General features: G+C 41.2%; 2 protein-coding genes across 3 annotated transcripts in view; both read left to right on the top strand.

The window, feature by feature from the left end:
• The window catches only part of ahnak (AHNAK nucleoprotein), a 37,788-nt gene extending 12,051 nt beyond the window's left edge, over positions 1–25,737 (top strand). The window contains exons 3-6 of the mRNA XM_079745423.1: positions 2,912–2,969; positions 4,743–4,899; positions 5,004–5,254; positions 5,361–25,737. Of these exons, the coding sequence (XP_079601549.1) occupies positions 4,743–4,899; positions 5,004–5,254; positions 5,361–24,827 (19,875 nt within the window). The 5' untranslated portion in view covers positions 2,912–2,969 and the 3' untranslated portion in view covers positions 24,828–25,737. The remainder of the gene's footprint in view (positions 1–2,911; positions 2,970–4,742; positions 4,900–5,003; positions 5,255–5,360) is intronic.
• A 793-nt stretch (positions 25,738–26,530) lies between these two features.
• klhl4 (kelch-like family member 4) overlaps positions 26,531–27,533 on the top strand; it is a 41,441-nt gene continuing 40,438 nt past the window's right edge. Inside the window, exon 1 of one of the 2 annotated variants that reach the window (XM_079745348.1) lies at positions 26,531–26,638. The gene's annotated coding sequence lies outside the window, so the exon portion shown is untranslated. The remainder of the gene's footprint in view (positions 26,639–27,533) is intronic. The other variant, XM_079745347.1, reaches the window with a different exon arrangement.

Below are 27,533 nucleotides of genomic sequence, written 5' to 3'. Positions count from 1 at the left end.
CTGGCCCTTGGCCACCGACTCACGGAGGCTGTCTGAGGGCTATTTCAGAGAAGCGTTTCCAATTACCCCGAGGCATTGCAAGTATCTCACAATGTACCCCATCATGCCAAACCCACGGCCATTTATTGACCAGCGTTAATTGGCCCAGGGCAGTAATGTCCCCCCGGCCCCCTGCCAGAATGGACCCCCCTCTTCCTGTTTGCACTCACATGCTTATGCTCAGTTTTTATAAATTTATTTGATACCCCCTTGTATACATCTACAATATATCCTTCTATTCAGGTACAATCTTTTTTTGTATTTGATAGATTGAAGATCGGAATCCATGATGGGTTTTTCTATACATCACACAAGGCCACGTGACGACCTACGGGTTTGAAGAGAGGAGGGCAAAACGACAGCCTAACTTTATTAAAGGGAGGCAACAGATTGGGAATATCATGAACAACATTCCAACATGCCAGACTTATAAAAACACACACACTCAAACCCGCACACATACATATACACAAGCACACACACACACACACTGACACGCTCACAGACACACATGCACATATACACACACACACACACACACACACACGCACATACACACACTCTCACACACGCACACACACAAACATGCTCACACACACACGCTCACACACACACACACATACATACGTTCACACAAACACAAGCTCACACACACACACACACACACACACACACACACACACACACACACACTCACACACACATGTAAAGGCCAAAGTCATGTCCCTTGTATTTAGCTGAGGTTTTGCCGCTGTGGCATCAGAAACATTTTCAACATCCCACCTCATGTTTAGGCATCAAGGCAAGACCTGTAGCTCGGAAAGAAATATGAACCACATATTGCACAGCTGCTGTTATAGCTCTTATACCCCCCCTCCCCCACATACATTATCTGTTCCCCTGGTTCCTCTCTCAGGCTTATCTTGGAGAGCAGCATGTCAAAGCGTGTCACCAACATTACTGACGACTGCTTTAACAATATGAGGGTGAAACGGGAGGGTGTCATACATCCCTCCCTCCCTCCCATCCTCACCCAAGCTGCGTCTGCAGGCTGTATATAGGATCATACTGCAACACTTGTTATATATAGAATGAACCATTTAGTTGTTGCATGCCATGGAAAAAAGGAGTGAGTTAGTTATTATCACAACATATGAAGCGTGATCCTATGTAGGCCTATGCAACGTTGGAAGGGAGAGAGAGTTTTTTATTTTATATTACACTTTGTTTTCTGATAGATCAAGATTTTACATGCACACACACACATATTTGTGAAGCTGTAATCAATCTTGGATTAATATCAACCAGCAGTGATCCAAATAGTGACAGACAGACAGACAGACATGTCACGGCAGCTTCCCTGAGTCGTCTCTCCTGGTGCTTTTTGTAACCCGATAATGAGCAATTTGGCAGCACATCCATAACAAAAGGCTACCGAAGGGGACATTTGTAATGTGTCATTTGTAAGCTATTTCATAAATAGGCATGCCATTACAGCACATGTATTAATATTACGCCTTATTTGTGAGACAGATATGTCACAGAATAGCTTGATCAGTTTCCTGAGTTGTAGCAGGAGGGATAGTCCATGTTCCACATTGCGGTTTGAGAGAGATGGTCTTTTGACATTCCTGATACAATCTAGTGCTTCAAATTGTAGACTAGCACTATAATTGAATTAAATCATACATATACAAAAACAACCACGTTTATTATCCAGGAAAAAAAGACAAAGTGTAATTTCTTCAGGGCATGAACTCACTTATCACCCACTCTTAGTAATATCTGTATAGAAGGCTCCTATTGTCTCCGCTGTCAGAACATAGAATCACTGAGTTGTTCTCCAGTTGCCAAGTAAACCCAATAAAAACAGAATCATTGACACTGTGACTGATATCTTGCATCTGTTGAACCAATTTCCACATATATTGGTTGATTATGGCCCACACGACAACGTGCAGATTTATACTAACTTAGTTAGTTGAATAGTTACAGTTCATCCAAGGCAGAATCATGATTCAGATTGATCTTTTTGGACATATGTTAGGCCAGGAAATAGTGTATTCCTACACATATAAGAACAGACATGTAGATTAATGCCACTAAAGCATGAAGTGTGGAAGCCACTTGTGGCTACAGAGTCCTGGCTCAGACAGCCTTGTGTAATTGCAGGGCTTGGTCTGTGAAGAGGTATTAAGGAAACAGTGGGTTGCCTGTTCCAAAGTGAAGAGTGGGTAGGCTAGTCAGGATTTTTCCAGAAGCAGGTACAAATGTAAACAAACAACTTTTATTGTTGCTATTGATGTTGTTGCGTTAAAGGGATAAACAAACTCTTGAAGAAGGAAGAGACTGTTGATGTATGGTAATTGTCCTTATATAAGCCAAAAGCTGATAGAGGCCATGACTTCATGAAGGTTGTGTCATTGCAAATTGATTGTCCCTGAATGTACATTTATCCATGTTCTCGGAAAGGAGGCCTCTTTCATACTTGCATCCCCCTCCCATGACATTCGAGAGCTGTACCCACCAGATCTGACTTCTTTCCCCCAGGCCAGGGTGTGGTCTTAGTTCAAAATGTATAAACACAGTCAGGAAAGATAGAGAGGTGGCACTTTGTTAGCCATTGTAATGTAATCCTTGTGGACTTGTCTTGCTTGTTCAATTACTGCCATCTAGTGTTTATTCTAGGAAGGTACAACAGAATAAGGTCTCAAGTTCTGAACCGAAGCAAACTTCGAATAATGCCTGAGGGTTGAAAGGGAGAACATCCACTATTTTGTTTCAATAAGTGTTTTGCTCTATGTCACAAAGTCACATTCTGTGATATTTTCTGGGCATAATTGCTTAATCTTTATCTTTTCTCCTGTTACAGAACAACAAAAGCATTTCCATCACACCAGGCCACAAAAAGAGAAGAGTCAAAACACAGGGTATGTGCTAAGGTCTTAAGATTGTTTCTTGATATATATATATATATGTAATTTGGTTGTGTATAATTGGGGGTCAAGCAGCGAAGCTGCGAGACAACCATTGTTATTCTACATTTTCCTATTATTATTCTGTCATGGGAGTCTATGGCAGCCCATAGAAAAACCATCGTCAAAAGTAGTGAAATATGGCACACTGATTCAGGACAGTTCCATGATCCCTGACAGCCAATTTGTGGTCACTAGCTCATGCGCTATAACGCCACCAACAGGTCAAAGTTGGACATGCATTTATGTTTATAATTTTTGACCCATTCATCCAATATTCACCTTTGGCCAAGACTATGTCATCATTTTGCAGCATGATGGATTTTCCGCCATCTTAATTTTTATCTAAAACCTTCAAAATACATCTCCTATCACAAAATATGATCCTCAGACCATGCCTGACAAAACGTATCGAATAGATTTTTCAAATTCAAAACGTTTGGCAGCGACAGCTTATCAAATTCGACCGCGAAGCCGCCAAACAGGAAGTAAGACAATTTCTCAGCAGCCCTTTGACATATCATAACCAAACCTGGTACATAGACCCATGACATCATCTTGGGGACACTCATCACCTCTAGGGGGCGCTGTAATTTATGAAGATGTGTTTTAATTCCTTGCTCCTCACATTAGTATATTTCAACCAAATTTTCAATATCTGGTGATACTATCAGACCTCCCCATATAGCTAGTAAATTATTTCTCACGGAAACATCCGCGAAAGCCAATCAAATTCGACAAAGGAAGTAAGCCTATTCTAAGCAGCTCTTTAACATATCATAACCAAACTTGGTAAATAGACCATTGGCATCATCATGGGGACACTCAATGAATTTGGTAACCTTTGACCTATAGGAGGCACCGTAATTAATGAAGATGTGTTTTAACTCCACTCTCTTCACATGAGTCTCAGCAGCCCTTTAACATATCATAACCAAACTTAGTGCATAGACCCATGACATCATCATTGGGACACTCAATGAATTTAGGGACTTTTGACCTCAAGGGGGCGCTGTAATTAATGAAGTTGTGTTTTAACTCCTCTCTCTTCACATGAGTATATTTCATCTTATTTTCAAAGTCTGGTGATACTGTCAGACCTCTTTATAGCTAATATATTATTTCTCATGGAAACATCAGAATTTGGCCGGCATTGTTAAAAGTTGTCAAAATCAATAGTACATATCCACAGGCCACAATCAAACTTGACGGCAAAGCCGCTTGACAGTAGGTAAGCCTGTTCTCTGCAACTCTGGGGACACCCAGAGTTGGTGTGAGCTCATATCTCTGCAAGGCTTCCATGTATCCAAACCAAACTTTGCTTGTCTTATGACCCTATCCTGATGATGCCCAAATAACAAATTTGTTGACATTTGACATCTAGGGGGACATTGTTAGCAACAAGTCTATTCCAGCCCTTAGAAAGCAACTTAAATGTATTTTCATTATGATAACCATTTGCCAATAGCTTTCATTGTAAGTAAAATTACTTAGGTCATCATGTAGCCACCTTACCATTATGTCTGCCCACCAAAATTAGTTTATGGAGTCCTATTCTGCTTGGCCCCCACATTGCTGCTCACAGCTATATTTAATATAATCATTAAATCCATCAATACATTTTTATATTTCGTTCCCTCTTTCTTTACTCCTGACAATTCTTTCTTTCTTTCTTTCTTTCTTTCTTTCTTTCTTTCTTTCTTTCTTTCTGCCTGCCTTCTTTTGCAGATGGCTGAGGAGGACGGGACTAGGGAGGTGCTCTTTCCAGACTGGGAGGGTACGGACAAAACTGGCCTCACAATCGAGCAAACGGGTGAAGGAGAAATATTTGTCAAAGAGGTGAAAGATGAGTCACCGGCAGGGCGGTCCGGAAAAGTACATGAAGGTACAGTAATATGTGAAACATGCATAACATTAATATAATACAATTTGAAGTATTTTTGTATGCATTGCTCTAACACGTTTCTGTCATGTCTCTGATTGGTTAAGGTGACCAGATTGTGGGGGCTACCATTTACTTTGACAATATGAGCTCCGAAGCCACGGCTGACATACTGAAGACATTGAACCGCCACAAAGTTGGACTGAAACTACAAAACAGAGGGGACAAGTCCCCCGGGCGCTCCCCCCTGACCACGCCCCTGAGCACCCCCCTGAGCACGCCATGCCGCTCGCCGATGGGCACGCTGACATGGGAAGGGAAGAGCCGCTTTGGAGGTTCCAGTCCGGACATCGTCCTGGTTAGTTTGGTCCATTTTTATGTTGGCTGTTTCTAACGTTTACGCAATTGTCGACAATGAGAGAATTGACCAGACTGACAAGTGTTTCAATGGCTTCTACCAACAGAGTGGGGACGATGAGGACTACAAAAGAATATACTCAAAGAAGATCAAACCAAGGCTGAAATCAGAAGACCTTGCAGAGGGAGTGGACGTACGCACCGAGCGGCATAGCAGCACAAGCAGCGATGGCAGCACCATCACCACCATCACACGCCGCATCACCACCTACACTGTGGATATGCCTGGAGGCATCAGTGAGCAATCTGAACTGTCAAGCCCAGAGGTCAAAGGGCTAAGATATGAATCTGGTGATGGATCACCATATAGTATAATTTCACAGGGGAGTCCATCAGGTAAAGACGGAGCAGAAGAGGGAGCTTTTGAGCTAGGAAATGTATCATTAACCAAGCCACAAGTGAGTTCAACAGAGACACACTGGAGTACTGGAGGGTTGAGAACCACAACAACTTCCAGGGAGATGGAGGGAGATGGAAGCTTAGGAATGAGGCTAAAGGGGCTACAGTTTGGAATGTCAGGAGGTAACGGCCAGGGTGGTATGAGTATGTCAAGGGGGCTTGATGAGCACGGAGATGGAAGTGGGCACACAGGCATTAAGCATGTTAAAATAGGGGGTTTGGAAGGAGGAGAAATTGTCATCTCAGATGTTAAAGAAGGATCTATTGGTGTTTCTTTGCCAGGAAAAATGACACGCTTCTCCTCCTCATCAGATGGCAAAGTAGAAGGGGGAGATGTGGACATGAGTTTTGGAAAAGGGAAATCTCATGTCTCTGACATTACAATTGGTCAAAAGACGACAGTAGGTTCAGGACAAATTGGCCTTTCAAGTGAGAGATTTGAAGGGGGTTTAGAAGGGGGAGACTTTGTCAGCTCAGATGTAAAAGGAGGATCTATTGGTGTGTCTTTGCCAGGAAAAATGACACGTTTTTCTTCTACATCAGTAGTCAAGGGACAAGTGGGAGATGTGGACATGAATTTTGGAAAAGGGAAATCTCATGTCTCTGACATTACAATTGGTCAAAAGACGACAGTGGGTTCAGGACAAATTGGCCTGTCAAGCGAGAGATTTGAAGGGGGTTTGGAAGGGGGAGATGTAGACATCAGCTTTGGCAAAGGGAGATCTAATGACTCAGACATTACAATTGGTCAAAAGAGGACAGGGGGTTCGGGCAAAATTGGCCTGTCCAGTGAGAGATCTGATGCAACATCCACAGATATTGACACTGAATTAAGAGAAGTGAGCTTGGCATCAGGATTTAATGTGAAAGGTGCTGCTGAAAAGCTAAATATCAAAGGGAAACATGTCTCAACAGAAGTTGTAGATATCGCTCTGAAAGGTACAAATCTCATACGGAAAATTGATTCTTCAGAGCCAACCTCATTAGGTGACAGAAAGGCCATAACAATAGATAATGGAGGGGTTGAGTCTGAAATTAAGAATCAAAAAACATCCATAGGATCATTTGGATTCAAGGATGCAAAAGTGCAAGGTCAAAGTGTCAATACGAATCTTCCTGAAGCTAATATTGTGATAAAAACCGCTGAAAGCACTCACAAAGGACAAGACGCTGATATTGTAATGGCAGACGTTAACCTGAAAAGACCAGAACTCACAGATATGAATGTGTCATTACCAAATATTCACGGTCAGAAGAAACCACTTAAAGTTGACATCAAAGGACCAGAAATAGAGGTTGGCATTGATGGCAAATACAAGAAGCCAAAATTCAACATGCCTTCCATCTCAGGTCCTCAGATTTCTGGGCCGAATGTAGATGTAAACTTGAAAGGATCCATGATAAAGGGTGATTTAGATATGGCAGTTCCAACGATTGACAGAGACATAAAAACAACAAAAGCTGATGTTGAAATTGAAGGATCAGAAAGTGGGTTCAAAATGCCAAAGGTGAAAATGCCATCCTTTGGCTTTAAAGCACCAGAATTGGAGGGAAGAGATGTGGACATTAATGTTCGAAAGGCAGACATTGACATTCAAGCACCTAAAGTTGATATCAAAGCACCAGAAATTGGTATTGAAAGCAGAGATGGCAAAATGAAAGGACCCAAATTCAACATGCCCTCCATCTCAGATCCAGAACTTTCCATGCCTAATGTTAACTTGAACTTGAAAGGAACAACGATCAAGGGTGGTATAGATGTGTCTGTTCCAAAGGTTGAAGGAGATATCAAAACACAAAGAGGGGAAATTGAAGGTCCAGATGTTGATATTGAAGCGCCTGAAGGTGGATTTAAAATGCCAAAATTGAAAATGCCATCATTTGGCTTTAAAGGTCCAGAGATTGAGGGACCGGATGCTGACATTAACCTTCCAAAGGCAGAAGTTGAGATCAAGGCACCCAAAGTTGATATCAAAGGACCAGAAATCGATGTTGAAGGCTCAGATGCCAAAATTAAAGGATCCAAATTCAAAATGCCCTCTCTCTCCGGACCTAACGTTTCAATGCCTGATCTAGATTTCAATCTGAAAGGAACAAAGCTCAAGGGTGATGTAGATATGTCAGGTCCAAAGATCAAAGGAGACATCAAAACACCGAAAGTGGAAATTGAAGGCCAAGAAGTTGATATTGAGGGTACAAAAGGCGGATTTAAAATGCCAAAAATAAGTAAGCCATCATTTGGCATTAAAGGTTCGAAGATTGAGGGACCGGATGTTGACATTGACCTTCCAAAGGCAGGAATTGACATCAAGGCACCCAAAGCTGATATCAAAGGACCAGAAATCGATGTTGAAGGCTCAGATGCCAAAATGAAAGGATCCAAATTCAAAATGCCCTCTCTCTCTGGACCTAACGTTTCGATGCCTGATATAGATTTCAATCTGAAAGGTCCAAAGCTCAAGGGTGATGTAGATATGTCAGGTCCAAAGATCAAAGGAGACATCAAAACACCGAAAGTGGAAATTGAAGGCCCAGAAGTTGATATTGAGGGTACAGAAGGCGGATTTAAAATGCCAAAAATAAGTATGCCATCATTTGGCTTTAAAGGTTCGAAGATTGAGGGACCAGATGTTGACATTGACCGTCCAAAGGCAGGAATTGACATCAAGGCACCCAAAGTTGATATCAAAGGACCAGAAATTGATGTTGAAGGCTCAGATGCCAAAATTAAAGGATCCAAATTCAAAATGCCCTCTCTCTCTGGACCTAATGTTTCGATGCCTGATCTAGATTTCAATCTGAAAGGACCAAAGCTCAAGGGTGATGTAGATATGTCAGCTCCAAAGATCAAAGGAGACATCAAAACACCGAAAGTGGAAATTGAAGGCCCAGAAGTTGATACTGAAGGTACAGAAGGCGGATTTAAAATGCCAAAAATAAGTTTGCCATCATTTGGCTTTAAAGGTTCGAAGATTGAGGGACCGGATGTTGACATTGACCTTCCAAAGGCAGAAATTGACATCAAGGCACCCAAAGTTGATATCAAACGACCAGAAATCGATGTTGAAGGCTCAGATGCCAAAATTAAAGGATCCAAATTCAAAATGCCATCCCTCTCCGGACCCAACATTTCGATGCCTGATCTAGACTTCAATCTGAAAGGACCAAAGCTCAAGGGTGATGTAGATATGTCAGCTCCAAAAATCAAAGGAGACATTAAAACACCAAAAGTGGAAATTGAAGGCCCAGATGTTGATATTGAGGGCACCGAAGGTGGATTCAAAATGCCAAAAATGAAAATGCCATCATTTGGCTTTAAAGGTCCAAAGATTGAGGGACCGGATGTTGACATTGACCTTCCAAAGGCAGAAATTGACATCAAGGCACCCAAAGTTGATATGAAAGGACCAGAAATCAATGTTGAAGGCCCAGATGCCAAAAGTAAAGGATCCAAATTCAAAATGCCCTCTCTCTCAGGACCTAACATTTCGATGCCTGATCTAGACTTAAATTTGAAAGGATCAAAGCTCAAGGGTGATTTAGATATGTCAGGTCCAAAAATCAAAGGAGACATCAAAACACCAAAAGTGGAAATTGAAGGCCCAGACGTTGATATTGAGGGCACCGAAGGTGGATTCAAAATGCCAAAAATGAAAATGCCATCATTTGGCTTTAAAGGTCCAAAGATTGAGGGACCAGATGTTGACATTGACCTTCCAAAGGCAGAAATTGACATAAAGGCACCCAAAGTTGATATTAAAGGACCAGAAATCAATGTTGAAGGCCCAGATGCCAAAATTAAAGGATCCAAATTCAAAATGCCCTCTCTCTCAGGACCTAACATTTCGATGCCTGATCTAGACTTCAATCTGAAAGGACCAAAGCTCAAGGATGATGTAGATATGTCAGGTCCAAAGATCAAAGGAGACATCAAAACACCGAAAGTGGAAATTGAAGGCCCAGAAGTTGATATTGAGGGTACAGAAGGGGGATTTAAAATGCCAAAAATAAGCATGCCATCATTTGGCTTTAAAGGTTCAAAGATTGAGGGACCGGATGTTGACATTGCCCTTCCAAAGGGAGAAATTGACATCAAGGTACCCAAAGTTGATATCAAAGGACCAGAAATCGATGTTGAAGGCTCAGATGCCAAAATTAAAGGATCCAAATTCAAAATGCCATCCCTCTCCGGACCTAACATTTCAATGCCTGATTTAGACTTCAATCTGAAAGGGCCAAAGCTCAAGGGTGATGTAGATATGTCAGGTCCAAAAATCAAAGGAGACATTAAAACACCAAAAGTGGAAATTGAAGGCCCAGACATTGATATTGAGGGCACCGAAGGTGGATTCAAAATGCCAAAAATGAAAATGCCATCATTTGGCTTTAAAGGTCCAAAGATTGAGGGACCGGATGTTGACATTGACCTTCCAAGGGCAGAAATTGACATCAAGGCACCCAAAGTGGATATGAAAGGACCAGAAATCAATGTTGAAGGCCCAGATGCCAAAATTAAAGGATCCAAATTCAAAATGCCCTCTCTCTCAGGACCTAACATTTCGATGCCTGATCTAGACTTAAATTTGAAAGGATCAAAGCTCAAGGGGGATGTAGATATGTCAGGTCCAAAGATCAAAGGAGACATCAAAACACCAAAAGTGGAAATTGAAGGCCCAGACGTTGATATTGAGGGCACAGAAGGTGGATTCAAAATGCCAAAAATAAAAATGCCATCATTTGGCTTTAAAGGTCCGAAGATTGAGGGACCGGATGTTGACATTGACCTTCCAAAGGCAGAAATTGACATCAAGGCACCCAAAGTTGATATGAAAGGACCAGAAATCAATGTTGAAGGCCCAGATGCCAAAATTAACGGATCCAAATTCAAAATGCCCTCTCTCTCAGGACCTAACATTTCGATGCCTGATCTAGACTTCAATCTGAAACGATCAAAGCTCAAGGGTGATGTAGATATGTCAGGTCCAAAGATCAAAGGAGACCTCAAAACACCGAAAGTGGAAATTGAAGGCCCAGAAGTTGATATTGAGGGTACAGAAGGGGGATTTAAAATGCCAAAAATAAGTATGCCATCATTTGGCTTTAAAGGTTCAAAGATTGAGGGACCGGATGTTGACATTGCCCTTCCAAAGGCAGAAATTGACATCAAGGCACCGAAAGTTGATATCAAAGGACCAGAAATCGATGTTGAAGGCTCAGATGCCAAAATTAAAGGATCCAAATTCAAATTGCCATCCCTCTCCGGACCTAACATTTCGATGCCTGATTTAGACTTCAATCTGAAAGGGCCAAAGCTAAAGGGTGATATAGATATGTCAGGTCCAAAAATCAAAGGAGATATCAAAACACCAAAAGTGGAAATTGAAGGCCCAGACGTTGATATTGAGGGCTCCGAAGGTGGATTTAAAATGCCAAAAATGAAAATGCCATCATTTGGCTTTAAAGGTCCAAAGATTGAGGGACCGGATGTCGATATTGACCTTCCCAAGGCAGAAATTGACATTAAGGCACCCAAAGTTGATATGAAAGGACCAGAAATCGATGTTGCAGGCCCAGAGGCCAAAATTAAAGGATCCAAATTTAAAATGCCCTCCCTCTCCGGACCTAACATTTCTATGCCTGATCTAGACTTCAATCTGAAAGGACCAAAGCTCAAGGGTGATGTAGATATGTCAGGCCCAACGGTCAAAGGAGACATCAAAACACCAAAAGTGGAAATTGAAGGCCCAGACGTTGATATTGAGGGCACCGAAGGTGGATTTAAAATGCCAAAAATGAAAATGCCATCATTTGGCTTTAAAGGTCCAAAGATTGAGGGACCGGATGTTGACATTGCCCTTCCCAAGGCAGAAATGAACATCAAGTCACCCAAAGTTGATGTCAAAGGACCAGAAATTGATGTTGAAGGCTCAGATGCCAAAATTAAAGGATCCAAATTCAAAATGCCCTCTCTCTCAGGACCTACCATTTCGATGCCTGATCTAGACTTTAATTTGAAAGGATCAAAGCTCAAGGGGGATGTAGATATGTCAGGTCCAAAGATCAAAGGAGACATTAAAACACCAAAAGTGGAAATTGAAGGCCCCGACGTTGATGTTGAGGGCTCCGAAGGTGGATTTAAAATGCCAAAAATTAAAATGCCATCATTTGGCTTTAAAGGTCCAAAGGTGGAGGGACCGGATGTTGACGTTGACTTTCCAAAGGGAGAAATTGACATCAAGGCACCCAAAGTTGACATCAAAGGACCAAAAATCGATGTTGAATGCCCAGATGCCAAAATTAAAGGATCCAAATTCAAAATGCCCTCTCTCTCCGGGCCGAACATTTCAATGCCTGATCTAGACTTCAATTTGAAAGGAACAAAGCTCAAGGGTGATGTAGATATGCCAGCTCCAAAGATCAAAGGAGACATCAAAACACCAAAAGTGGAAATTGAAGGCCCAGACATTGATATTGAAGGCTCCGAAGGTGGATTTAAAATGCCCAAAATGAAAATGCCATCATTTGGCTTTAAAGGTCCAAAGATCGAGGGACCGGATGTTGACATTGACCTTCCCAAGGCAGAAATCGACATCAAGGCACCCAAAGTTGATATCAAAGTACCAGAAATCGATGTTGAAGGCCCAGAGGCCAAAATTAAAGGATCCAAATTCAAAATGCCCTCTCTCTCCGGGCCGAACATTTCGATGCCTGATCTAGACTTCAATTTGAAAGGAACAAAGCTCAAGGGTGATGTAGATATGCCAGCTCCAAAGATCAAAGGAGAAATCAAAACACCAAAAGTGGAAATTGAAGGCCCAGACGTTGATATTGAAGGCTCCGAAGGTGGATTTAAAATGCCCAAAATTAAAATGCCATCATTTGGCTTTAAAGGTCCAAAGATCGAGGGACCGGATGTTGACATTGACCTTCCCAAGGCAGAAATCGACATCAAGGCACCCAAAGTTGATATCAAAGTACCAGAAATCGATGTTGAAGGCCCAGAGGCCAAAATTAAAGGGTCCAAATTCAAAATGCCCTCTCTCTCCGGACCTAACATTTCAATGCCTGATCTAGACTTCGATTTAAAGAGGCCAAAGCTCAAGGGTGATGTAGATTTGTCAGTTCCAAAGATCAAAGGTGACATCAAAACACCAAAAGTAGAAATTGAAGGCCCAGAAGTTGATATTGAGGGGCCTGAAGGTGGATTTAAAATGCCCAAAATAAAAATGCCATCATTTGGCATTAAAGGTTCGAAGTTTGAGGGAACGGATGTTGACATTGATCTTCCCAGCCTGGACATTGATATCAAAGAACCTGAAGTTGATATCAAAGGACATGAATTTGACATTGAAGGCCCTGGGGGCAAAGTAAAAGGACCCAAATTCAAAATGCCCTCAATCTCGGGACCTAATATTTCGATGCCTGATCTAGACTTCAATTTGAAAGGACCAAAGCTAAAGGCTGATGTAGATATGTCAGGTCCAAAGACTGAAGGAAACCTGAAATCACCAAGAGTGGATATTGATTCACCAGACATTGATATTAAAGGTGCAGGAGGCGGATTTAAAATGCCACACATGAAAATGCCATCATTTGGCTTCAAAAGTCCAAAGTTTGAGGGACCGGATGTTGACATTGACCTCCCCAAGGCAGACATTGACATCAAGGCACCAAAAGCTGATATCAAAGGACCAGAAATCGACGTTGAAGGCCCAGATGCCAAAATAAAAGGATCCAAATTCAAAATGCCCTCTCTCTCCGGACCTAATATTTCGATGCCTGATCTAGACTTCAATTTGAAAGGGCCGAAGGTAAAGGCTGATGTAGATATGTCAGGTACAAAGATCAAAGGAGACATGAAATCACCAAAAGTGGAAATCGAAGGCCCAGATATTGATATTGAGGGCCCCGAAGGCGGATTTAAAATGCCAAAAATTAAAATGCCATCATTTGGCTTTAAAGGTCCAAATATTGAGGGACCGGATGTTGACATTGACCTTCCCAAAGCAGACATTGACATAAAGGCACCCAAAGTTGACATCAAAGGACAAGAAATTGATGTTGAAGGCCCAGATGCCAAAATTAAAGGATCCAAATTCAAAATGCCCTCTCTCTCTGGACCTAACATTTCAATGCCTGATCTAGATTTCAATTTGAAAGGACCTAAGCTAAAAGGTGATGTAGATATGACAGGTCCAAAAGTCAAAGGAGACATGAACACACCAAAAGTGGAAATTGAAGGCCCAGAAGTTGATTTTGAGGGTCCTGAAGGTGGATTTAAAATGCCCAAAATTAAAATGCCTTCCTTTGGATTCAAAGGTCCAAAGATTGAGGGACCGGAAGTTGACATTGACCTTCCCAAGGCAGACATTGACATCAAGGCACCCAAAGTTGATATCGAAGGACCAGAAATCGATGTTGAAGGCCCAGATGCCAAAATCAAAGGATCCAAATTCAAAATGCCCTCTCTCTCTGGACCTAACATTTCGATGCCTGATCTAGACTTCAATTTGAAAGGACCTAAGTTCAAGGGGGATGTCGATATGTCAAGTCCAAAGATCCAAGGAGAAATCAATATACCAAAAGGAGAGATTAAAGGAGCTAGTATCAACATAGGATCTCCAGGGGTAGACCTTAAAGGGCCAAAGCTGAAGTCTCCGAAATTATCTGGACCTAAAGTATCGTTGCCTGATGTTGACTTTGGTATGAAAGGGTCGAAGTTGAAGGGCGGTATTGAGGGAGCCATGACATTGCCAAATCCTGTAATTGAGGGTCCTGATATGTCAATTGATAGTCCTGATGTATCTAAAAAGCACAAATTTAAAATGCCTAAATTCGGATTCAAGGGAACAAAAGTCAAAGCTCCTGAATTAGATGTTAAATTAGCGCACGGAGATGTAAAAATCAAGGGCTCCAAAGGAAATTTAGAGGGTCCAGAAGTGAACATGGATGCATCTAGTCCTAAAGTAAAAGGATCCAAATTCAAGATGCCAACAATATCAGGCCCAAGAATAACACTTCCTGATGTGGATATGAACATTAAAGGACCTAAGGCAAAGGCTGACTTTGATGCATCTCTTCCAGATGTTGAATCAGATATTAAGTCGCCACATTTTGACTCAGGCTCTATGGATGTGGATGTTAAGACTCCAGATTCTGGCTTTAAACTTCCAAAGTTTAAAATGCCAAAATTTGGCTTCAAAGGAACCAAGATGGATGGACCAGAATTGGACATTGACCTTCCAAAGGCAGACATTGACATCAAAGTACCCAAAGTTGACATAAAAGGACCAGAAATCGAGGTTGAAGGCCCAGATAGCAAAATAAAAGGACCAAAATTCAAAATGCCGTCTCTCTCCGGACCTAACATTTCGATGCCTGATGTAGACTTCAATTTGAAAGGACCGAAGCTCAAGGGTGATGTGGATTTGTCAGGTACAAAGATTGAAGGGGACTTCCAAACACCGAAAGTTGACATTGAAGGTCTTGATGTTGATATTGAAGGGCCTGAAGGTCGATTTAAAATGCCAAAGATCAAAATGCCATCATTTGGCATCAAAAGTCCAAAGCTTGAGGGTCCGGACATAAACTTTGATATTCCCAAAGCAGACATTGACATTGAAGCACCCAATGTGGATATCGAAGGACCAGAAATCGACTTTGAAGGCCCAGATGGCAAAATTAAAGGGAGTAAATTCAAAATGCCCTCTCTCTCAGGACCAAAAATCTCAATGCCTGATATAGACTTCAATTTGAAAGGACCCAAGGTCAGAGGTGATGTGGACATGTCGGTTCCAAAGATTGAAGGAGACATCAAAACACCAAAAGTAGAAATTGAAGGCCCAGACGTTGATATTGAGGGCCCTGAAGGCGGATTTAAAATGCCCAAAATTAAAATGCCGTCATTTGGCTTCAAAGGTCCAAAGTTTGAGGGACCGGATGTTGGCATTGATCTTCCCAAAGCAGACATTGACATAAAAGCACCTGAAGTTGATATCAAAGGACAAGAAATCGACTTTGAAGGCCTGGATGGCAGTATTAAAGGGAGTAAATTCAAAATGCCCTCTCTCTCAGGACCAAAAATGTCAATGCCTGATATTGACTTCAATTTGAGAGGACCCAAGTTTAAGGGTGATGTGGACATGTCAGTTCCAAAGATTGAAGGAGACATCAAAACACCACAAGTAGAAATTGAAGGGCCAGATGTCGATATTGAGGGCCCAGAAGGCGGATTTAAAATGCCAAAAATTAAAATGCCGTCATTTGGCTTCAAAGGTTCGAAGTTTGAGGGACCGGATGTTGCCATTGATCTTCCCAAGGCAGACATTGACATCAAAGCACCAGAAATTGATATCAAAGGACCAGAAATTGACGTTGAGGGCCCTGGTGGCAAAATAAAAGGACCCAAATTCAAAATGCCTTCCATGTCAGGACCTCATATTTCGATGCCTGATGTTGACTTCAATTTGAAAGGACCAAAGCTCAAGGGTGATGCAGATGTTTCAGGTCCAAAGATTGAAGGAAACATGAAATCGCCAAAAGTGGAAATTGAAGCACCAGATTTTGATATTAAAGGTGCAGGAAGCGGATTTAAAATGCCACACATGAAAATGCCCTCATTTGGCTTCAAAAGTCCAAAGTTTGAGGGACCGGATTTTGACATTGATCTTCCCAACACAGACATTGACATCAAAGCACCTGAAGTTGATATGAAAGGACCAGAAATTGACGTTGAAGGCCCTGGTGGCAAAATAAAAGGACCCAAATTCAAAATGCCCTCCATCTCAGGACCAAAACTTTCAATGCCTGATATTGACTTCAATTTGAGAGGGCCCAAGTTTAAGGGTGATGTTGACATGTCAGTTCCAAAGATTGAAGGAGACATCAAAACACCAGAAGTAGAAATTGAAGGCCCAGACGTTGATTTTGAGGGCCCTGATGGCGGATTTAAAATGCCCAAAATTAAAATGCCGTCATTTGGCTTCAAAGGTCCGAAGTTTGAGGGACCGGATGTAGACATTGATCTTCCCAGCGCGGACCTTGATATCAAAGCTCCTGAAGTAGATATCAAAGGAACAGAAATTGAAGTTGAAGGCCCTGGGGGCAAAATAAAAGGACCCAAATTCAAAATGCCCTCAATCTCAGGACCTAATATTTCGATGCCTGATGTAGACTTCAATTTGAAAGGACCAAAGCTCAAGGGGGATGTAGATATGTCAGGTCCAAAGATTGAAGGAAAACTGAAATCGCCAAAAGTTGAAATTGAGGCGCCAGATATCGATATTAAAGGTGCAAGTGGCGGATTTAAAATGCCACACATGAAAATGCCATCATTTGGCTTCAAAGGTCCGAAGTTTGAGGGACCGGATGTTGACATTGAACTTCCCAACGCGGACATCGACATCAAGGCACCTGAAGTTGATATCAAAGTACCAGAAATTGATGTTGAAGGCCCAGATGCAAAAATTAAAGGATCCAAATTCAAATTGCCCTCTCTCTCCGGGCCTAACATTTCGATGCCTGATCTAGACTTCAATTTGAAAGGACCTAAGCTCAAGGGTGATGCAGATATGTCTGGTCCAAAGATCAAAGGAGACCTCAAAGCACCAAAAGGGGAAATGGAAGGCCCAGATATCGAGGTTAAAGGTGCAGGAAGCGGATTTAAAATGCCACACATGAAAATGCCATCATTTGGCTTCAAAAGTCCAAAGTTTGAGGGACCAGATGTTGACATTGATCTTCCCAAAGCCGGCATTGACATCAATGCACCTGAAGTGGACATTAAAGGACCAGAAATTGACGTTGAAGGCCCCGATGCTAAAATAAAAGGCCCCAAATTCAAAATGCCCTCAATCACAGGACCAAAACTTTCAATGCCTGATGTAGACTTCAATTTGAGAGGAACCAAGTTTAAGGGTGATGTGGACATGTCAGTTCCAAAGATTGAAGGGAACATCAAAGCACCCAAACTGGAAATTGAAGGCCCAGATGTTGATATTGAAGGGCCTGAGGGTGGATTTAAAATGCCAAAGATCAAAATGCCATCATTTGGCATCAAAAGTCCGAAGTTTGAGGGACCGGATGTTGACATTGATCTTCCCAGCGCAGACATCGATATCAAGTCACCCAAAGTAGATATCAAAGGACCTGAAATTGACTTTGAAGGCCAGGAAGGCAAGATTAAAGGGCCAAAATTCAAAATGCCCTCTCTCTCAGGACCAAAACTTTCAATGCCTGATATAGACTTCAATTTGAAAGGATCAAAGTTCAAGGGTGATGTAGACATGTCAGTTCCGAAGATTGAAGGGGAAATCAAAGCACCAAAACTGGAAATCGAAGGCCCAGATGTTGATATTGAAGGGCCTGAAGGTGGATTTAAAATGCCAAAGATCAAAATGCCATCATTTGGCATCAAAGGGCCAAAGATTGAGGGACCAGAGGTAGACTTTGATCTTCCAAAAACAGATGTTGACATTCAGGCTCCTAATCTTGATATCAAAGGACCAGAAGTTGACTTTGAAGGCCCGGATGGCAAAATTAAAGGGCCGAAATTCAAAATGCCCTCCATCTCAGGGCCAAAAATTTCAATGCCTGATATAGACTTCAATTTGAAAGGACCAAAGCTTAAGGGTGATATAGACATGTCAGTACCAAAGATTGAAGGAGACATCAAAGCGCCAAAAGTAGAAATTGAAGGCCCAGATTTTGATGTTAAAGGTGCAGGAGGCGGATTTAAAATGCCACACATGAAAATGCCATCATTTGGCTTCAAAAGTCCAAAGTTTGAGGGACCGGATGTTGACACTGATCTGCCCAAGGCAGACATTGACATCAAGGCACCCAAAGTTGATATCAAAGGACCAGAAATCGATGTTGAAGGCCCAGATGCTAAAATTAAAGGATCAAAATTCAAAATGCCCTCTCTTTCCGGACCTAACATTTCTATGCCTGATCTAGACTTCAATTTGAAAGGACCTAAGCTCAAGGGTGATGTAGATGTGTCTGTTCCAAAGATTAAAGGAGACATCAAAACACCAAAATTGGATATTGAAGGCCCGGATATTGAGGTTAAAGGTGCAGGAAGCGGATTTAAAATGCCACATATGAAAATGCCATCATTCGGCTTCAAAAGTCCAAAGTTTGAGGGACCAGATGTTGACATTGATCTTCCCAAGGCAGACATTGACATCAAGGCACCCAAAGTTGATATCAGAGGACCCGAAATTGATGTTGAAGGCCCAGATGCCAAAATTAAAGGATCAAAATTAAAAATGCCCTCTCTTTCCGGACCTAACATTTCAATGCCTGATCTAGACTTCAATTTGAAAGGACCTAATCTCAAGGGTGATGTAGATGTGTCTGGTTCAAAGATCAAAGGAGACATCAAAACCCCAAAATTGGATATTGAAGACCCAGACATTGATGTCAAAGGTGCAGGAGGCGGATTTAAAATGCCACACATGAAAATGCCATCATTTGGTTTCAAAAGTCCAAAGTTTGAGGGACCGGATGTTGACATTGATCTTCCCAAGGCAGACATTGACATAAAGGCACCCAAAGTTGATATCAAAGGACCCGAAATTGATGTTGAAGGCCCAGATGCCAAAATTAAAGGATCCAAGTTCAAAATACCCTCTCTCTCCGGACCTAAAATATCAATGCCTGATGTAGATTTCAATTTGAGAGGACACAAGTCTAAGGGTGATGTGGACATGTCAGTTCCAAAGATTGAAGGGAACATCAAAGCACCAAAACTGGAAATTGAAGGCCAAGATATTGATATTGAAGGGCCTGAAGGTGGATTTAAAATGCCAAAGATTAAAATGCCATCATTTGGTTTCAAAGGTCCAAAAATTGAGGGACCGGAAGCTGACTTTGAACTTCCCAAGGCAGACATTGACATCAAGGCACCCAAAGTTGATGTCAAAGGACCAGAAATTGACATTGAAAGCCCTAGTGGGAAAATAAAAGGACCTAAATTCAAAATGCCCTCCATCTCAGGACCTCATATTTCGATGCCTGATGTTGACTTCAATTTGAAAGGACCAAAGCTCAAGGGGGATGTAGATATGTCAGGTCCAAAGATTGAAGGAAACCTTAAATCGCCAAAGGTGGAAATTGATTGCCCAGATATGGATGTTAAAGGTGCAGGAGGTGGATTTAAAATGCCACACATGAAAATGCCATCATTTGGCTTCAAAAGTCCAAAGTTTGAGGGACCGGATGTCGACATTGATCTTCCCAAGGCAGACATTGACATAAAGGCACCACAAATTGATATCAAAGGACCAGCAATTGATGTTGAAGGCCCAGATGCCAACATTAAAGGATCAAAATTCAAAATGCCCTCTCTCTCTGGACCTAAAGTTTCGATGCCTGATCTAGACTTCAATTTGAAAGGACCTAAGCTAAAGGGTGATGTAGATATGTCCAGTACAAAGCTCAGTGGAGACATCAAAACACCAAAAGTGGACATTGAAGGCCCAGATATTGATATTAAAGGTGCAGGAAGCGGATTTAAAATGCCACATATGAAAATGCCATCATTTGGCTTTAAAGGTCCAACAATTGAGGGACCGGATGTTGACATTGACCTTCCCAAGGCAGAAATCGACATCAAGGCACCCAAAGTTGATATCAAAGGACCAGAAATCGAAGTTGAAGGCACAGATGCCAAAATTAAAGGATCCAAATTCAAAATGCCCTCTCTTTCAGGACCTAACATTTCGATGCCTGATCTAGACTTCAACTTGAAAGGATCAAAGCTCAAGGGGGATGTAGATATGTCAGGTCCAAAGATCAAAGGAGACATCAAAACACCAAAAGTGGAAATTGAAGGCCCAGATGTTGATATTGACGACTACGAAGGTGGATTTAAAATGCCAAAAATGAAAATGCCATCATTTGGCTTTAAAGGTCCAAAAATTGAGGGACCGGATGTTGGCTTTGATTTTCCCAAGGCAGACATTGACATCAAAGCACCTGAAGTTGATATCAAAGGACCAGAAATCGATGTTGAAGGCACTGGTGGCAAAATAAAAGGACCCAAATTCAAAATGCCTTCCATCTCGGGACCTCATATTTCGATGCCAGATGTTGACTTCAATTTGAAAGGACCAAAGCTAAAGGGGGATGTAGATATGTCAGGTCCAAAGATTGAAGCAGACCTTCAAATGCCCAAAGTGGATATCGATTCCCCAGATGTTGATATTAAAGGGGCCGGAAGCGGATTTAAAATGCCACATATGAAAATGCCATCATTTGGCTTCAAAAGTACAAAGTTTGAGGGACCTGATGTTGACATTGATCTTCCCAAGGCAGATATTGACATAAAGGCACCCAAAGTTGATGTCAAAGGACCAGAAATCAATGTTGAAGGGCCAGATGCCAAAATTAAAGGATCCAAATTCCAAATGCCCTCTCTCTCCGGACCTAACATTTCAATGCCTGAGGTAGACTTCAATTTGAAAGGATCTAAGCTCAAGGGAGATGTAGATATGTCTGGTCCAAAGATCAAAGGAGACATCAAAACACCAAAAGTGGAAATTGAAGGCCCAGATATTGATGTTAAAGGTTCAGGAAGCGGATTTAAAATGCCACATATGAAAATGCCATCATTTGCCTTCAAAAGTCCAAAGTTTGAGGGACCGGATGTTGACATTGATCTTCCCAAGACAGACATTGACATCAATGCACCTGAAGTGGACATCAAAGGACCAGCAATTGACGTTGAAGGCCCTGGTGTTAAAGTAAAAGGAACCAAATTCAAAATGCCCTCCCTCTCAGGACCTCATATTTCGATGCCTGATGTAGACTTCAATTTGAAAGGACCAAAGCTCAAGGGAGATGTAGATATGTCAGGTCCAAAGATTGAAGGAGAATTGAAATCGCCAAAAGTGGATATTGATGCACCAGAAATTGATATTAAAGGTGCAGGAGGTGGATTTAAAATGCCCAAATTCAAAATGCCATCATTTGGAATGAAAAGTTCAAAAGTGGAAGTTCCAGAAGTTGATGTCAATCTGCCAAAAGTGAACATAGATATGGGTTCACCGAAAATTGATGTAAAAGGTCCAGATTTTGATGTGGACCTTCCAGAGGGTAACATCAAAAGTGCAAAATTCAAATCGCCAACCATCACTGGGCCTAAAATGTCCATGCCTGATGTAGACCTTCAGCTGAAAGGATCTAAACTGAAGGGTGATGCAAATGTTTCCTTACCGAATTTTGAAGGAGACATCAATATCCCAAAACTGGAAACTGAAGGTCCACATGTTGACATTGTAGGGCCTGATGCTGGATTTAAAATGCCAAAGTTCAAAATGCCGTCATTTGGCTTCAAAGGTTCAAAGATTGAGGGGCCAGATGTAGACTTTGATCTTCCAAAAGCAGACATTGACATTGAAGCACCTAATGTTGATATCAAAGTACCGGAAATGGACGTTGAGGGCCCTGATGGCAAAATCAAAGGACCGAAGTTCAAATTGCCTTCCATCTCCGGACCAAAGCTTTCCATGCCTGATCTAGACATCAATCTGAAAGGACCAAGTATAAAGGGTGATTTAGATGTGTCAATTCCAACGATTCAAGGGGACATCAAAGCACCAAAAGTGGAAATTGAAAATCCAGATGTTGATATTGAAGGTCCCGAAGGTGGATTTAAAATGCCAAAGATTAAAATGCCATCTTTTGGTTTCAAAGGTCCAAAGATTGAGGGGTCTGGTGCAGACTTTGGTCTTCCCACAGCAGATATTGACATTCAAGCACCAAATGTTGATATCAAAGGCCCAGAAATCGATGTTGAGGGCCCTGATGGCAAAATCAAAGGACCAAAGTTCAAAATGCCCTCCATTTCCGGACCAAAGCTTTCCATGCCCGATATGGACTTCAATCTGAAAGGACCTAGTATAAAGGGTGATGTAGATGTTTCCATTCCAACGATTCAACATGACATCAGAGCACCAAAAGTGGACATTGAAGGTCCAGATGTCAATATTGAAGGTTCTGAAGGAGGATTTAAAATGCCAACGATTAAAATGCCATCATTTGACATCAAAGGTCCAAAAATTGGGTCTCCAGATGTTGATTTTGATCTTCCCAAAACAGACATTCACATTGAAGCACCTAATGTTGATATCAAAGGACCCGAAATTGACATTTGCGGCCCTGATGGCAAAATTAAAGGGCAGAAGTTAAAAATGCCCTCTATCTCAGGACCTCACGTGTCGATGCCTGATATAGACTTCAACTTGAAAGGACCGAACCTTAAAGGTGATGTTGATGTATCAGTTCCAAAGTTTGACCGGGACTTGAAGACACCAAAAGTCCAAATGGAAGGTCCAGATCTTGATATTAAAGGTACAGGAGGCGGATTTAAAATGCCACATATGAAAATGCCCTCATTTGGCTCCAAAGGTACAAAGTTTGAGGGACCAGCAGTCGACATTGATCTTCCTCAGGCAGACATTGACATAAAAGCACCTGCAGTGGATATCAAAGGACCAAAAATGGAAATTGAAGGTCTTGGTGGCAAAACAAAAGGGTCAAAATTCAACATGCCCTCCATCTCAGGCCCCAACATTTCTATGGCTGATTTCAGTTTGAAAGGACCCACGCTAAAGGGAGATACTGATGTTTCCATAAAAGGTGGTCAATTTGAAGTTGAAGGTACTGACTTTGCTATCAAAGGGCCCAAAGTAAAATCACCAGAAATCAATACCAACCCAATCGAAACCGAAATTGATATCAACCTGAAACATCCAAAGGTGAAGGGAGAATTGGGTGCTTTTGGAAATGTTGGAGGTTCTGATCTCAACATCAGAACACCTACAATTAATGTTGAGGGTGCATCTTTGGAGGCTGCAAAAACAAGTGTGACATTTCCCAGGTTCAAAGGTCCCAAATTTGGAATAAAGGCCACAGAAGTCCAAGGACCTGAAGCAAAACTTAAGAACCCAAAATTCAATATGGGTGGCAAAAGTTCAAAGGCAGATATGAGCCTTCCAAGTGCTGAAGCACATATCGATGCCCCTGATATAGACCTAAATGTTAAGGGAAAGAAAGGAAAATTTAAACTTCCTAAAATGAAGGCCAAGGCAAAACCATCTGAAACTGACAGGGACACTCCAATGGTAGAGGTGGACGTAGACACACCTGGCCTTAATGTCAAAGGAGAGAAGGCCAAGAAGCATCTATTTGGTAAATTACATTTCCCTGATGTAGAATTTGACATTAAATCGCCCAAAGTGAAAGGGGATATCTCTTCGTCAAGTGGTTTGAGATCCTCAGACGTAGATTTGCCATCTGGCAGCCTAGATGCTAAACCAAAAGATACAAATATTATGAACACCTCAGAGGGGAAAACATCCAGTGGCCTTCAGTACCCAGAAGGTACAGTAACATTTCCAAAAATCAAAGCTCCAAAGTTTGGCATTGCTCTGCCCCATGTAGAAGGTCGCACGGAAGTTGGAGTAGATATTGATTCAGGAACAGCAGTTGGTGGAGACATTAAAATGCAGTCTCCCTCTGTTAGTTTTCATGGTGGTGCACAGAATATTGAAGTCCCAAGTCCAGAACTTAGTCACGGAAAAGTGAAGGGTAAGATGCCGAAATTATTTGGCAAATCCAAAGGAAAGGGTGGCAGTGGAGTTGAATTAAATGTGGGGCCTGATTTTGATATAAGTGAGAGTGGAAAGTTAGAGGTAGGGGGTGGCTCAGGGCTTCATCTGTCAGGCAAAGGAAAATCTGCCTCACTGGATCTATTAAAGCAATCAAAGCACCAGCCTTCTTTGAGTGATGAGACCGGGCTTGCTCTCAGTTCACCATCAGCTCACTTAGAATCGGAGGGTGGTGACATTTCTTTAGATCTAGGGGGAGCCAAAGTCAAAGGAAAGAAAGGAAAGTTAAAGTTTGGTACCTTTGGTGGTTTTGGTGCTAAGTCAAAGGGATCATATGAGGTGTCCCTTGGAGAAGATAGTGAAGCAAGAGTTGAGGGGAGTGGGGGTGTTTCTCTCCCATCCAAAAAATCTAGATTGTCGTCATCCTCAAGTAGTGATAGTGGGTCTAGAGGTTTCCGCTTTCCAAAACTTGAGCTATCTGTGTCACCGAAAAAATGAATTTGAAGATTAAATGAACACTCATGTACAATCTAATTCATTACTTTCAGATTGTTCGGAATTTAAATGTAAAAGAAAAAATATATACTTTGGTTATTCCACAGACAATTTCCAAATTGTATTCACCACACGTGAGATTGTTTAAAGTCCCATTCAATTGTAAATAAGATGGAATTGTATTGTAAAATTGTATGACTTCTTTTGTACATAGTCAAATTTATTGATCATCTACCATTGTACCAAATTATCATCAATAGTTAATTTCCATTTGCTTTAATAAATTGTTGTTAAAGAAAGTATGTTATATTTGTATCTATCTGTCTGCATGAAAAACAGATATAGTAAGAATAGTAATATCTATTGAAATTATGTTTAATTAACCTGACAAAAAGAAAAATATAAATTCACTTGTTTCTGTGTATAAAAAAATCACCCTTTGCTTTGGAATTTTGATACAATGTAAGCAACGCAGAAGTCTGTTAACTCAATTTAGAGCTTGAGCTTCATAAGCATTTCCTTAGAGTGTTATGATGACCTTCATTGCCGATACATTTTTTGGAAACCATCTATTCTCTTAACTGCTGTTAATAATTGTCACTTGTTTGTTTTGGGGAATCCCAATATATTGTGTTGTATTTAGCAAAGCTTTGCATTAGCTTCCTTTAATGTGGATTAAAAACAAAATTCTGCCATTATTTTCTCAGTTCTATCGTCCCATTAACCTTATTTTACAGTGTACACAATCCTATTGGCTCAACCAAAGATGCCATCAATATCTGTGATTGTGTTGGAGATGTAACATGGGATCTGTTATTTGTTTAAGATTATGTTCTATCCTCTGGGTTTTGTTATGTTCTTTGTTGCTTTGTGCATTGTGCAAAATAAATCAAATAAACAGTTGAGTATCTGATTATGTGTTCTTTGCTGTTTATTCCCTAATATTTCCCTTACCTTACTTAAATAGTTCCACATTGAATAACGAACAAAAAGTGCTACTTACATCATATTATGCTAATATTGTGCTAACATGAAATATTGTTGTGTTAATATGAAATTTGAATTTTTTATAATTCTACTTTTACAATCTCTTAACGCATGTCAAATGTTAACACTGTCTCTAAACTGGAGATACGTAATAACTAATAGAAATGTAAAATAAAAGTTACTTTAAAAATAATAAATAAAATAGTAGACATTTTAATAGAAATTAAAAGTATTAAGGACTTAGTAGTGGTGTTTGTATGTGTGTGTGTGTGTGTGTGTGTGTGTGTGTGTGTGTGTGTGTGTGTGAGAGAGAGAACACACACACACACACACACACAGTTAAAAGTTGTCTTCCAGAATCTTGTGTGTGCATGTGTGCGTGTGTGTGTGAGAAAGATAGACACACTTTATATCACATTATAACCAGGACCATTAGTATACTTGCCTTTATTTGGAAATACAGCTTTATGAAATGCCATAGCCTTCATTTATATAATTAACATATACCTACTTTGAAAAGTAAACCTTGTGAAATCATGTTTTGCTTAGAACTCAGGAAGTGGCCCTTCTGTTCCTGTTGAAGCAGTGAATAGGAAGGAACATTTCACGGGTTTCCTGTTCGAGGGGAAAATACTCAACTTCCTCTCCGGAGAGGCAAAAATATTTGAATTTGAACAGGGACACTGGACACAAAAAACTCTCCTCTGGAGTTGGGGTGTCACAGTGTTCAGTGAGGATCTTCTTTAGCTATTTTTGTTTAAGGACTACCTTCGATTTGGAAGATCAGAGGAAGCCTCAGGAGGAGCCCTTTTGTGTCTGTTTCCAAGGTAAGAGCAAAACCTAGAGGCTTAGAAGTATCTACAATTAGGCTGCAGTCTTATTACGGAAGGGAGATTTACACAGTCGGCTACCACAATACTGTTAATTTTGGTCTTCTTCTTTAATCTATATGTTATAGGAGTTCTGTTGCGACTGCAGTCAATCCTCCTCTTAACAAGATATATTATTATTATCGGTTTGGGAGATCTCTACGGGATACGGTAGATTCCGTTTTCTCTGTACAATTTTGCCCCATCCCATGGGGCCTCCAGTGGGGGGGGGGGGGGGGTTCCCTCCAGGCTGTGGTTGTAGCGCTGTATCAACAAGGTAGTGATGGTCATCTCTGGGATTCATCAGAAACATTGAGATTGTTGTTTGTATTTTATTGTGATGTCTCAGATTTGAGAACACCAGCTAACTTGTGCATGCCTGTGTGTGTGTGTGTGTGTGTGTGTGTGTGTGTGTGTGTGTGTGTGTGTGTGTGTGTGTGTGTGTGTGTGTGTCTGTCTGTGTGTGGGTTGGGAATATGTTATTTGCTGACCTTTAGCACTTTAATTTGTGTTCCTCTTCAATATGGACAAGGTCACAGAGACTGCATATGACATATCTCTGTGCGACAAAATAATACATTTGGAAAGGCAAGGCCATTGATTCATAAAATATATTTAAAGCTATGATCTAAATATTTTGCACTAATCATTTACTGTACTCATATTTTCCCTTGAGCCTGTATGACAGTGATAATGATGATGTAGCCTAAGTCATGACAGGGATGGTACTGATAATGATCAGGACATTGATGATAGTGGTGTCAGTGGAAATGGTAATGAGAAGATGGTGACAGTGACAAATGGCAACAGTGATTATTAGGTGAGTGCAGCGCTCAACTATTGTTATTCTTAG

Source organism: Pollachius pollachius (genome assembly GCF_949987615.1).
Source record: "Pollachius pollachius genome assembly, chromosome: 10".
Classification (NCBI taxonomy): domain Eukaryota; kingdom Metazoa; phylum Chordata; class Actinopteri; order Gadiformes; family Gadidae; genus Pollachius; species Pollachius pollachius.
Note: the sequence above shows the minus strand (reverse complement) of the source record. Positions and strands in the feature narration are given on the sequence as shown.